At 29.2% G+C, this 15,062-nt stretch overlaps 1 protein-coding gene across 2 annotated transcripts in view; it reads left to right on the top strand.

Moving 5' to 3' along the window:
• Positions 1 to 15,062, top strand: part of LOC129960052 (FERM, ARHGEF and pleckstrin domain-containing protein 1-like) — a 147,775-nt gene that overhangs the window by 41,402 nt on the left and 91,311 nt on the right. For both annotated transcript variants that reach the window (XM_056073099.1, XM_056073100.1), the window contains exons 5-7: positions 772 to 869; positions 1,993 to 2,116; positions 7,921 to 8,008. In XM_056073099.1, coding sequence (XP_055929074.1) covers positions 772 to 869; positions 1,993 to 2,116; positions 7,921 to 8,008 — 310 coding nt within the window. The remainder of the gene's footprint in view (positions 1 to 771; positions 870 to 1,992; positions 2,117 to 7,920; positions 8,009 to 15,062) is intronic.

The following is a 15,062-nucleotide window of genomic DNA, read 5'->3' on the forward strand; positions in this document are numbered from 1 at the left end:
AAAAAGAGAGAGAGAGATCTTTTTGCATGATTTTTATGTAATGACAATATGACTATGTTTATTTAAAAATTTTACAGAAGTCCCCTGTGAGTAAGTATATTTTCAGAATAATCTGAATAACTGTTTATAAAAATATTTTTCTGAAGAGTTGATGTGTGTGACCATTCTAAGAAATTTATTTATTTTACTTGTATTTCTATTTTATTTGTTTATTTATTTGCATATAACTCAAATAATTTCTAAATTTGTATAAACTATGTTGGCATTTCTATGCTCTTAACATGATGGTATTCTTAAACTAGATTTAAGCACGATGTTGCTAATGAAATATAGTGGAGTTGAAATATTTTTCTTGAATTTGTTGTATAGTTAACCCGATAAATATCCATTAGATAACCAAGAGAAGATCGAAGACTAATAAAAATATTTTTGATGAATAAATAAAATGTGATGTATGCAAATGCTTGTTTTATATATTCTATTCCTTAGCATTAATATGCATCATATATCTTTTCCTACAATAGTTGCAGAAGTGATTATCTGCCTTTTTTTAACTGATTTTTTTTTCCGTCGCAACGCACATCGTCACTTTATTATATCTGGACGACACATTTTTGACTGCATCTTTCGTTGTTCTGAAGTTAATATGGATACTCTTGCATAGTTCATATAATTTGTATATTTAATTAAATTTACTTTTAGTGTGATATCTGTAATTTTAAATATAAATTTTTAACTTGTTTATGAGGTTTTTTTTCCTTTTTTTTTCAGATATTTATTTAGTCTACAAATCAAAAGAGATTTAGCTCAAGGAATTTTACTATGCAATGATAATACCGCTGCTTTAATGGCATCATACATAGTTCAAGGTTTGTATACATAAATTTGTCATAAGGGGAGTTGAGCACAAATATTATATTAGTTTTTAATTTCATTGGCGAATAATAATCAGAAAAGACATAATTTATTGTTCTGTATTTGCTTTTAATAATAATAATAATAAAACTTTTTTTGTGAGATGAGATAGAGTGCTTTTAATTATTTGATTGTTCTTATTTACAATGATAGTGTATGATTTGGAAGACAGAAAAAATTCACCCTTCAAATGTTTTTGTCCATTGCCAGACTATTAAGTTCAAGAGTTGGCAATGATTATGATTGACTCTATTTGGAATTAAGTTTGATATAATTAAGATAGTCATGACTATTACATTGCTGTGTGATTATTTTAGGGATTTTCAACAACCTAGAATAGGAACAATTGGTCATATTTTTCATTTTATATGGTGGAAGGATAGGAATCATTGAATAATTCTAAATATCTAAATAAATCTAAAAGAGAAGTGCTAATTTATTTTAATTTATTAGATGTTTATATTATTTGATGCTGCTATGCCTGTAAAATATATATATTAGTTGAAGATGTAGTGCTCATTTTAAATGAGTTTCAGTTATTTAAATCCTGAAATCCTTTATTCTAATCTTCATACACTGTCATTTAACTGTAAAAAGTATTAATTTAATATTTCTAGATGAAATATTTGCAGTTTCCTAATCATTTGCAATTAGAATTATTAGGCACAAAAAAACATGTTCATCAGTGTACGATAAACATTAAAACAAATTAAAATGCGCAACGAATTAAAATTATTTTGATATAAGAATTCCTCTATTTCTTATATTTCAGCAATTGTTACTGTGTTCTTGAACTGGTTGATGTAGCAGATCATTGCCAGGCATTTACTTACAATGATTAAATTTTGAAAGGCATCGGAAATAGTTTGCACAGTTCTTAAAGAAAGTAGAAGAGGTTTTATTTAAAAAAATTAAATAACATGGAAAAAGAATTTATTTCAAAGCTGCAAATAAATTTATCACGTGCATAATCACATATTGTTTCAAAACTTGATGATTTTTAATTATTGTAAAATAAACAGAAATTTTTAACGTTTGAACTTTATTTGACTATATATGTATCATATCTTTATTTAGCTGAATGTGGGGATTTTGTTTCTGAAGATTATCCCGATCATACTTATGTTTCATCTTTTAAATTTGTTCCTCACCAAGATGCAGAATTTGAACATAAAATCATGGAAAATCATAAAAAACATATGTAAGTATCATTCCTTATCATTCTGTTCCGTTCTTTACAACTATTTTTTATCTTATCCGAATTTGAAAGTATTATTTATCGAAAATAGCAAAAGTTAGTTTCCTAAACAATTATATGGCATGTTTATATTGGACCCAATTCTTGTAATAGAGGCTTGATTTTTTAATATAAAGTTTCATATTTTATTATTTCTTCACAAAAATAACAGGAATGTCATACATTTTTGTGATTTATTGTTCGTTTTTATATGCAATTTAAAATTATGAGAAAGAAATCCACATTGAAATTTTCTTGTGTTAATTTTTTCGGCTTAACAGAGAAAACACGCGACATGTTCTTTGCCGCACACATCACGTCGCCTACTCATTCCTGATCTGATAATAAATTTGCTATTTCTGGTCGGTACTTCAAGCAAATAATACCCAAGAAAGAAAACTTTCATAGCAAGCAGTTTTCGCTGCCAATTCGTTTCCTATTAATGTGTATGGTCAAAACGCAATTTCTTTAAATTGTAAATTAAGAAGGGTATATAATTGGGTATTTTTTGTTAATAACATTACTTCGCCAATTATTTAGGAACAGATTTTCTGCATTTTTATGAGCTAGTGCCTAATTTACACAACAGGTGTCTTAAAAACTGAAAAAGTTTCGACCAATGGGTCATGCTGAAAAAACATCCTTACGCTCTGTTAAAATAATCTGTTCATGTGGTTCTGTGTATCATACACTTTTATTTAAATTTCATTCAGTTATTAAATTGCCTGATACTAATCAACCAATCAAATATAATCTTTCATTTATAACAATAGTTGATTATCCAGTTGCGAAATTTCTCAGATTAGCTACCGATTGTTTAAAAATTGCTGAAGCATTCAAAATTATTCACTTGGAACATTTAACACCTTCTAGAAAGTAATTATGCATCCCTTTTCCTATGATGCCCCCCCCCCCAATGGAATTTATGCTGATCCTAAACCAATAATTTATACCTTCAAATAAAATCTAGATGAATGGTCACCTAGGTAATTACACTGTCTTATCTTCATATTACAGTATTTCACTGACAGTAGACATGTGCAAGGTTCTCATAATGTAGTTGCTGACGCACTTTCCAGAATCGAAGTTGATTCGACTACGTATTCTTCATTTTTAAATTTTGGAGAATTCACAGAAGTACAGAAAAATATTCAAGAACTTTAAAAGAGTTGCACATCTTGTGTTAAATTGGAACTGAAATCTGCCATTCTTCTTCAACTGCGTGCAATTTGCTATGTGCTATTTCAACTGGAATTCTAAGTCATTTTATTATTACTTCATTTAGCACCGTGGTATTGCAACTTCTATTAAACTCATTTGTGAAGGATATGTCTGACCTGGTATGAAACGTCAAATCAAAAAATGGGTTCGGTTTTGTAAATCATGTCAATGATTGAAAATATAGAGTCATACTAAAGTGCCGTTAGATAACCTTCCAGGTGCCCAGTTTACACATTTCTATATCGATATCTTGAGTCCCTTGCCACCATCCGAAGTTCATAATTATCTTCTAATGATAATTGATCGTTTTTCCTGATGTCTAGAGGCGATACCCATACCAGATATGAGAGCAAAAACAGTTTATCGTACGATATTCAACAGTTGGATTGCTCGTTTTGGATGTAAATCTGTACTAACTGCAGATCATGGATTCCAGCTATGCGTATCACTCTTCGTAGAATTTACTCACATGTTGGGTATTCAGAAGATAAGGACAACTCTTTACCATACCATTTCAAACGGAACTGTTGAACTCTTCCATTTCCGTTTAAAATCGGCAATCAATGATCGATGAAGTTGATTCCCTTAATTCTTCTTGGTGTCCGAACAGTCTTTTACAATCTTTGTCAACAACAAGTGATATTATAGATCTTTCTCTCAACTGAAAACTGTCTGCACGTTTACCCAAATTCGCAAATTCTGCAATAATTCCAGAAAAATTAATGGAGCAGAACCCCAACTGATTCCTACTCAGAGGTAAATGAAGCCGAAAATATGCCCAAGCTTTTGGTCCAGAAAGAAGTGTCCAGTGGTAGTCATTGTGGAATCCAGATTTTGATGGCCATTCTGGAATAAAAATATTTCTCGAGTGCTGTGGGATAATCAGCATCGTCGAAAATATTGGGACTAACTTTATTGGGGCCAATCAAAATCTCCATTGTATTGAAAAATGCAGTCATAAAAATTTGAACTGCTGTATCCGCTGTAAATGTTTCAATTCCTGCTTTGATTTTTTTAAAAAAATCTCCTTTACTTGAATAATAATATATGCAAGTATTTTTAAAGTATGTGTAGCTGGCTCACAGTTTCTAAAAGATTGATCCAAAACGTGGGTTGCGCATTTTGTATATGCTGTATACCGAATGATCCACTTTGAACCTCTCTCCCCACTCTTGGTGGAAATTTATTTGCTATTGAAATGTATTTTTACGTACCGTTGTCAATGTACTGTGATATTCTCAAATAATGGGACAGACATTTTTTGTGGCCAATCGACTACTCCATTGTATTGACTGCGAACAAACTGATGAAAACGGAAAAAAGAAAGAAATTATTTGGAAATCTATATCGTCATCCCCATTGTGGTCTCATACGCTTAGTGAATGATCTTCTGAAAGAAGTTTTAGAAGGAGCACTCCTTAGATTATTCAAAGAAAAGGATATGATAGTTTGTGATTAGGAAGATGCTTCAGAATACTATGATCTCGTATTCTACAGAAGACGTCTAGAACCATTAACACAATCTGTGTTCCTCAGAAAATTTAGAACGAATGAAATTCCTAATCCTTGATCACTTGAAACTACCTTTCACGAATCTTCTCAAACTGCAGCTATATAGGTGAAACTACCAGAAGATCTTGGAAGTCTTTTTAAATTGAAATATTCAGGATAACGGAGACAGAAAAATAATAATAAAATAATAAATTCAAAGTAAGGAAAATATTTGTTGAAATAATGGAACAAGAGCATTTGAATAGACTATTGGGAAAAGTAACTTATATGTTCTTGTGTAAAGATGGATCTTTCCACCTTGTGAAAGTAGAATCTAAGAATGGCGATTCTTGAGACCTGTACTATGTCTCTAGCTCTTTAAGTGCAGACACCCTTAGGAAAGAGTGTGATTGAAAATGTGTTTTAAAATTGAATGCATGAAAGGAAGAGACTGGGAAGGTCTTACTAATGACCACAAATTGTTATACAGAGCAAGCCCCAGCCTGAATGGAAACAGTGCTGCCTTCACTTAGTGGTAATTTGTGTTACCAATTATTTGTAGCATAAGGAGAACAAGGAAAAATCGTGATTCGCAAAAATTGCATTGCCTTCACTGCATTAGTTGCCTTTCAATGTATAGCAGTGTTTATCCTTGCGAAGATGGCAAAATAATATAGAGATTTAATTCATTAAAAAAAGATCTGTTCAACATCTTCAAAAACTTCTGGAATTTGGGCTCACTTTTAATCCTGAACTGAATGCAAAGAAAGTCTTCCCGGGGCTGATTCGAATTCGCAGACGATATGAATTAATGGGATAGTTTTCTTTGTATGCAGCTGGTGAAGTGGGAGTGTCGATTAAGCTTCTTTCTGAATGAAGTAGTAACAGTTGAACCTTTTAACTGATTTAAAAAACAACCAGGGAATAAAATGAAAATTATTCGTCGATTGAAAGATTTTTCGACTTTTTGATATACAGTATTATGTATATAATTTTTATTATAACTTGTCTTTTAGAAGCATCGAATGCATCAATCATAGAAAAAGATTGTAATCTCGGATGATTTACCTCGCAGTATTAATTAGTATTTTTCTAAAATAATATGTTCATTTGGTACAGAAGTGCAAAATATGAAAGTAAATTTCGATTATTCATTAAATAATATGTAAAATACATGAATAATCCTTGTAAACTCAATTATTTGTTTTAATTTTGTTTAACCCAGAGCAGATTTATTTGGATAAATATGTTAGTATTCAAAAAGTGAAATTTTATGTTAATTCCTTAAACATTTTTTCTTATCATAGTAAATAATTTTTTTTCCATCATATACTTAACATACAGTGACTCTCAAAAGTGTTCGTACACTAAAGAAATTTGCAGAAATTGTGTTCTATATTTCTTAATAAAGCATTTTATTAGTTGGTTTTTTTTAATTAGCATCTTTAAATAGTTCTTAATAAAACTGAACAAATATTTTTATAAAAAATCAAGTAGTATTGTTTTAAAAAATAAATAAATAAAAAATGTCACAAAATTAGAACACAAAAGTCTTCGTACATCCAAACATTATTTATTTAAATCCATCATAAAAATATCTTTCGCGGCTTTATTTTCTTCTAATTGAAAAATACACTAAAATCGTTTGATTTCAGTATTTAATATCACAATTATTTATTCTATTTACTTTATTCCCAGATATGACGTGCATTCTTAAAGAAACGAGTTTAGACGTACGAAAATTAATTATATTTCATTTTAAAGCTGGAAAATCAATTAGAGGCATTGCAACTATAACTAATCTACCTCATTCAACGGTGCAAAGCATAATAAAACGTTACAGAAAGGGAAAAAGGATTGCAAACAAGCCTCGTAATGGTCGCCCTCAAATTCTGTCAGCTAGAAGTCAAAAAAATATTGTGAGTAAATTTCTAAAAAAATCCATGTCTGAGTGCAATAAAGTTTACTTCACAATATAATGAATCAAATGGAACTTCTATTTCCTGTGAAACTATTCGTAGAATTCTTCGGAATGCTGGTATACATGGCCGCTCTGCACGAAGAAAATTCTTTGTAAGTCAGAAGAACAGAATTGCTAGGCTTAAATTTGCCAAATCTATGATAAACCAGCCAGAGAGCTATTGGAATCGTGTCTTATTTGCAGATGAAAGTAAGTTTAACATCTTTGGCTCGGATGGGAAAATCATTGTATGGAGAAAAAAAAAAAAACGAAGAACTTAATCCCAAGAATTTAGTTGGAACAGTAAAACATGGCGGTGGAGGTGTCATGGTTTGGGGGTGTATGTAAGCGGCTGGAGTAGGCAATTTAGTATTCATTGATGGTATAATGGATCATAGAGTTTATACAAATATTCTCAATAATAATTTAAAAGTGTCAGCACAAAAATTGGGCATTTTAAACAACTTTGTGTATTACCAAGACAACGATCCTAAGCACACGGCCATGAATGTTCGTCTTTTTTGCCTCTATCATTGCCCTCAAACCTTTAAAACACCAGCTCAATCACCGGATTTAAACCCTATAGAACATATTTGGAAAGAATTAGAGGTGCGAATAAGAAGTCACGACATTAAATCGAAAATTCAACTGAAAGCAGTAATGATCGAAGAATGGAACAAGATCGGTGCAGAAGTAACCGACCGTTTAGTTAAATCTATGCCCAAACGTTTAAAAGCTGTTATAAAGAATAAAGAATATCCTACTAAATACTAAACATTTATAAAAATTTAGAAAATTTCATATTTAGTGATGTTTTTTAAAGTGTATGATCACTTTTGTGTCCTATTTTTGTGCGATTTTATTTATTGTCATTTTTAAAAAAATAATTTGCATCGTAATTAAAATTTATTCTTCACTGCTTTATTAAGAACTGTAAAAATATGCTATGAAAAAATTTTCATGTAAAAATAAAAATATATAATGATAAATAATGAGGTTTTTAATTGATTCTTGTTGGTGTACGAACACTTTTGGGAGCCACTGTAGGTAATATATTTTTAGCTTTTGCTTCATAACTTATTTTTTATTGTTTCAGTGGCCAATCTCCTGCTGAAGCTGATCTGAATTTGTTGGAAACTGCTAGGCGATGTGAGCTTTATGGTATTAAAATGACTCCTGCTAAGGTATATATTATTTAAAGATTCATTTTTAAATTTTAGTCATTTTAATATCTAAATGGATTTTGAAAATTTATTGTTATTTATAAATGCATTAGATGTTTCTAATTATCAAATGTTTATTTCTCAAGCAGAATCCTGATTATTTTGAAAGAAAATAAATAAGCAATGAAAAAGCATAGGATTGCATTATAAAATATTATATTTTGTGTTTGATAATCGAAATTTGCTTGAATACAACTTTTTCTTTTCTTTCTTGTTTTGTGCATTGCATTTATTGTTATTTATATATCTTTTATTAAAATGCAAACTCATTGCTCTCTTTTGTGTGTACAAGGTAAAAATTAAAATAAATAAATAAATAAAAATTAAAATAAATAAATGGAATGAAATCAAATTTCATGCATAATCAGTGAAAAGTATAGGAAAATGTATTCTGCACGCACGCACGCACGCACGCACGCACACACACAATAATTATAGTAAACCGAGAACTTTTAATGCTCTCGGGACCATAAACGGAGTGTTTAAAATTTCAGAAAATAAGATTAATTAATAAAACATTAATTTTTTACCATTAACAGGCAATATTTTTAATTTCGGGAATTTCCTCTTCATAAGGTATTACATTAGCAACTTTTGTACTCTTTGCAGAATTCACCTTCACTTGCCTTCTGGGGTTTGTATATGAAATTTGGTTTCATTTAATTCATTAGTTTTGCCTGCAGATGCCTTGAAGGAAGGCAGATAATTTTATGGTCTCCCTGTACCATTTTTGAAAAGTAGCTGCCGAAAATGTATCTATTTCTATATACTAAACAAAATGGGTCAATCTATACAAAAACTTGTAAATGAATATTAATAAATTTTAAATTTATTGAGGTTATAGAAGGAAAATATATAAAGGTACATTAAAAAACAAGCATATATGCAAAAAACTTATTTCTTGGGATTTTATAAAAACTGAGCATTCATGAGTATGTTATTGCAATTTAAGCAACGTCTAGATTCAGTTAGATATATTTTGTTGATAAAAATGGCTTTCTCTCCCCCCCCCCTTTTAACTCCTCATTTACTAAAATATTTTTTGTCAGATTAATTTAGAAATTTTAAAATGAATTTTTAAATTATTTATTAATTTTTGTTTCTAATTCTAATATGTCTAATTATTTATTGATTTTTATTTCAAGTGAAGATATTGAAATTCGTCATGAAATTCGATGCTTTAATCTAAATAGATGGTGAAAGGCGTAATAAGTTAAGTCGATGTTAAGAAAAAAAAATGTGCTTGCACAGTTACATAAGCACTCGTATTTCAAGTATTTTTTATTGTAGTGAGTAAGGATGATATAAGTGGGAATATGAGAAAGATATGGTTTAAGAAAGAATGGAAATGATAATAATCACATAAAAGGTGAATTTTCTTTAAAAAATCTTAAATGAAATACACAAAGAAATTGCAATGATAAGAAAGCTTAAATGTTTATAGCACATGATTGCTATAAAAGATTAATTCATTGCTATAAAAGATTAATTCATTTTCAAAGCGTTGTATATTCAAAAGTATTATTGATGCAAATATGAGTTATGGAAGCATTGGAGGATGTGGATTTCGTTGTAAATTTGATTTTCAGTGATGAAGCTGCATTCGACTCATCCAGGAATTTGCTATTCTAAGACATTGGAACTCCATTTGCAAATGTTGCAATTGAAAGAGATTTACCCGAAGCGATTTTTTTTTATGCAGTTTCACAGGCAAAGTTTTATATGGGTCGTTTTTCTTCTGTGAAAAGTTTCTTCCCTGGAATCCATTGTTGTTTCCACACCTATGGATTCCAGGGATTTTATCTTCCAGTTACGTCATAATACCTCCCTCATTGGAATCGTCGATACCGGAATGATGAACTTCCGCATTTGATTGCAGTGGCCGTGTTGGTGAGGATGACCCTGCTTTGTTCCCCATCTGCCCCCCCCCCTCCCTACTAGATCACGCGATTTAAGGCTTGTGACTTCGATACTTGCCACCTCCCACCACCATAAACATTAGAGGAGTCCAGAAAACGAGTCAATGCTACAGTGATGACCATTGGCATGATAACGTTGCAAAATGGGTAGAACAAATTCAACTACTATTCAACCAAGACTTGTGTTGTGTGACGCTGATGACGCACATAGAACATTTGTATCGTGTGCAGAAGACTCGGCGAGTTTACAGTTATTTTCCATTTATCATACCATATTGTTATTGTCCATATACGCTTTGCGTAATACTTTTGAATATACAACATTTTGAAAATGAATAAATCTTTTATATAAGTCCTGTATTTATCTTATTTGCAGAGTACCATCATTTACTAGTTCTTTGTTGATGGTAAATAGTATAATGTTAAATGGGGGGAACTGTTTTCTCTCAAATATCTAAGAATATGATGAAAAAAAATCCAGATTTGTAAATGGAATAAAATTAAAAAATAAAATAAAGCAGCATTTATGTACTTAAGAAAAGAAGAGAAAAATATTTATTATACATTAAAGTAATACATGTTATATTGTGTATAGATTCTGATACATTTTATAAATGAGGAATTATATTTAATATATATTTATAAAGATAGTAACAAATGAATCTAATTAAAATTCACCATTGTTTTATTTAAGTGTCTTTATTTTAAATTGATGAAATATTTTAGTTTATCCGCAGAAAGAACTATAAAAAATTCAGTAAATAGAGCAAAAGTCAGGTACGGATACTCTTTTCATTTTCATTTCTTATTGGAATTGAAAAGGAATTATAAAGAAAAATTGCTTTTGAAGACATTCAATTTTAACTAATATTCATATTTTTTTAATTTTTAAAAAAAATTTCTTTAAACAGACGTCTTTTAAAGATAAGATGACAAAATGTGCACATTTATATGCAAAATGATCACCAGTTTTCACAATGTGATGAGTAGACAATGAAATTCATCAGCTATAACTTTCAGAAACGTGTTTGTATCATTTGAGGGGGAAAGTTATTTTTTATTTTTGAAAGATCTATAAAATGTATCTGCAAAATATTTATTATTTTTCATTTACAAAAGATCTCAAAAATGTAAAAATTATCGCTCACCGTATCACAGCATTATATATATATATATATATATATGTGTGTGTGTGTGTGTGTGTAATATGTAATGATATCTCTTAAATTTAATTCTTAATATCCTGATATTTTAACCTTAAATTAGTTCATACTACTTTATTCTAAAATTTTCTTTTATTCCTGATTCTACTTTTATTATTTAATTATTGCCAATAAGCGCTCCAAAAAATTCAATTTTCTTATTTTCCCAAGCTACGAGCGAAGGGGCAAAAATCTGGTGTTTGTGCAGGTGTTTCGAAGATACCTAAGATTCCCTTTCCTAAATCGACACGTTTCAACAAAATCCCTATCGGAATCTGATTGTAAAACAGGAAAAATTCTGTCACTTTGCTCTTGTATCGCGATGTGAACAGACGTCCTTTTATCATCGCTTTTTCTTTATACCGATTATGTCTCTCGGATGAAATATATCGAAATTAAAATTTGAAACGTTTCTTCTTTCCTTCCACGCATCTGCAAAATTGTTTACAATTATATGAATAGTAAATCATTATTAAAAGTGAAAGTAGAAATTTGGAGAACAATGCATTAATTGTTCGTTAAGGGATGGTATTAGCACGAATCGCAAAAGGAATTATAGTATTGGAAATCATAAGTTTCCATAGAATTATTTCTTTTGATGGAATTAAATAACTTAGTTGCAGTTTTTATTGTTATCCTTGTATAATTTTTTTTAACAAAGTTGAGGATGATTTTCAGGTATTTTGAGAAAATATTTCCAGTTTTGTTCACATAAGTATTGATTACGAAGTTATAAATCTAAATTTTAATGGTTATGTATGTAATTTTGGGTAGACAGTAATATTTGGTATGTTAACATTTTGACACTTAATCTTTTTCTGTTTAAAGTAGAATTCGTTTTCTTAATGATAGTAAAGTTTGATCTATTCACTTTGTATGTTTCTGGTGATTTTAACTCTTTATCTAAATTTAAATTGTCAAGATAGAATTTTTTGCAAATGATTGCATAATTGCCTGCTGCTTTATTAATAGGAATAATTATGAATTTTTTTTGGAGAGCTTGGATATTAATATTTCTATTTCTATATTCATATATTTTGTAGTTTGAATTGGTTAATCTGTAATTATTTCTTATGAAGTCTTTAAAGTTAAAATATGTGATCCATTTTCATTCGGTAAAAAATTGTACCGGTACATCAAATTTAGCGACGATTTTTAAGCTGAAATTATTGAAGTCATTAAGCAAACTTTTTAATATAATTTTTAAAGAAATTTTAAAAGTCTAGCAGAATTTTGTATCTTTTTTCTTTAATTCTCATAAATTTTTTATTTATTTTCGATTATTTCCAAATTACCTATAATAACATGTTTATGAATCGGATTTGCGTAATTTTTAAATTCCTTTATTGCTAAAGCATTAAGCGTTTTATTGATTTGTTCCTATGTTTATCCAAAGAGAATTATACCTGAAGATTCTTCTTCCAATTAGTGGCCTAACTGGGGTGGAACAGACAGGACACCTGTCCTGGACGCAGTTGCCAGGGAGACCAAAATTCAGGAAAAAATTCGTTGTATTGAAAAGAAATTTTTTTAATAAACTCATATTATGAAGAAGAAGGCTGGAAATTGAAATGGTTTCAGCAAAATGAGAGAAAATGCAATGCCTTTGAAAGCAATAGTGTTCCTTAATTTTGAATAAGAGCCAGTAAGGGAATTTATGTCTCTATGCAGTTCCCATATAATGGCAAAGGGTAAAGAAAGTAGTAACTGTAACTTTTTCGTTATAATTTGTTTTTATATTTTTTTCGATGAATTAAAAGATTAGTATAAATTTATAGTTTTTTTAAGTATGAAATATATAGAAATCATTTCTGGTTTGTATTCCTTTAATATATTAGATGCTCCATACTAACTACTATTTGATTTTTCTTTTTTGGGCCTTATTTAGATTATTGAAATTTGAATGGAAAAAATTCTCTGTGTAAAATTAACAAAACTTCCGAACTGATGCTATAAAATTGGTTTCCCAAACGGCTTTTTTTTTTGGACATACATTTTATATTTACATTTTATATTCAAGGACTATACATTTATATTATCGATTATTTTGATGTTATTTATAATTTACATATATCAGTTATAAAATATTTTAGGTATTATTATTTAAGTTTAGTTGTCAATCTTTGTACTACTCTGTATAAATGGTGAGGGGGGGGAAAAAAAATAAGGGCCGCGTTTCATATGTGTAATGATATTTCTAAATCTAAATTAAATCCTGCTTAATTTCGTAATTTTGATCTTAATTTAACCCATATTAACTTCATTCTAAAATGTTCTTTTATTTCCTGGTCCGATTCCATCTTTTTTTTAATTAATGTTTCGACACGAGCTTGGTAAAAATGCTTAAATCAAGGACTCTCATGCTCCGAGTGAGGGGTTGAGAATTTGTCATTGTAAGCAAATGTCTTTAAAAGATACTTATATTCCTCTTACCTAAATCGACACGTGGAAAGAAATCCATCTCAGAACTCATTTTATATAACCACTGCGGGAAATATTTCTGCCTCTTTTAACTTTTTTGCTCTTGTGTCGTGCTGTAGATTGACGTATCTCGTCGTTTCTTGCTTGTACATAAATTATGCCTTCCAGATTGGTCAAAATATTTTGACAACTTTCTGAAGATAGCTCTGAGGATTTCAAATTCCTATTATAACTGATAGCATTAGAAACATGATAAATAAGAACTTTTTTCAATATATATAATTAATGCTTTATTAATAATTAAAAAGAAATGTTAAGATTATTAAAATTTCAAATTTTGAAGAAATAGCAAAAGACTTGCTTATAATGTTAACATGCAAAAAAATATCACTTTTATGCCGATAATAAAAGTTCAAGTTGTCCATTACTAAAACTTCAGAAATTCTTGATTTTTGTGCCGCCTTTGCAAGAAACATTTATTTCAATATTCACAAAAATAAAAACTTTTGCATTTTTAATGTAATAATTTTCTTCAGCATGTATATTTCAGAAATTATACATTTAATGTCAGTTTTATTTAATAAAAACTGTTAAACAAATTAATAGATATTTAAGTAAAATTTGTTGATGTTATGTTAAAAATAAACAGTAATACACTGATATCATACAATGATATATCTGGGAATTTTTTTTTTTGAATCCAAATAATAATAATTTGTTTCTCTTTTAACCTTTATTATAAAATTACTATAGAGATATAATTTATTTATTTTAATTGAATGCTTTTTGCAATACATAAATGTGAAAATGATTTTTTTTTTTTCAGATTTAATGTCTTAAATGTTTGCTAAAATTTTCAGAAGTAGTAGTATTTGTCATGCATGTAAGAATTTCCAGAGTATAAATTCGATCATATTTTTCACAAGAGTTTTGAAGTTCCTTTTAAATGACAAATTTACTCTGTACCTCCGACAGGCAGGCATACAGCTGACCTAATTCGATATCTCCTTCGCCGATCCAATTTACCCATGTGTCGGAAGACCACATTTAATATGGAAATGATCATTCATTGTGCGAAAACGCAAAAAGCTGCTATAATTATTGAAATCTAACCAAATTTTATAGTTGGCCTTACTTTGTGTTTATATATGACATCAGAAATGGCTGCTACTACTGGAAATCTTGTAGAAGTAGATATATCAGCACTTAAGTTATCAATTAAGAAACTTTAATGCAGTTTTAGAAAATCATAATTTCTTCATTTCTGCTTTTGTTTAAATGTTCAATGAGTGGTAATTGAATAATATCTTATATATTTACAAATTTCTGACTGCACTTTACAAACGCACTGAAAGAAATGGAAGCTTAATAATGATAATAATAATAAAATACTTTCTTTCTGTCATTTGCACAAATAACAGTATTTTCACTTGAAATGGAGGAGTATGAAAATTGTCGATATATATATATATA

The sequence above is a fragment of the Argiope bruennichi genome, chromosome X2 (assembly GCF_947563725.1).
Source record: "Argiope bruennichi chromosome X2, qqArgBrue1.1, whole genome shotgun sequence".
In the NCBI taxonomy this organism is placed as follows: domain Eukaryota; kingdom Metazoa; phylum Arthropoda; class Arachnida; order Araneae; family Araneidae; genus Argiope; species Argiope bruennichi.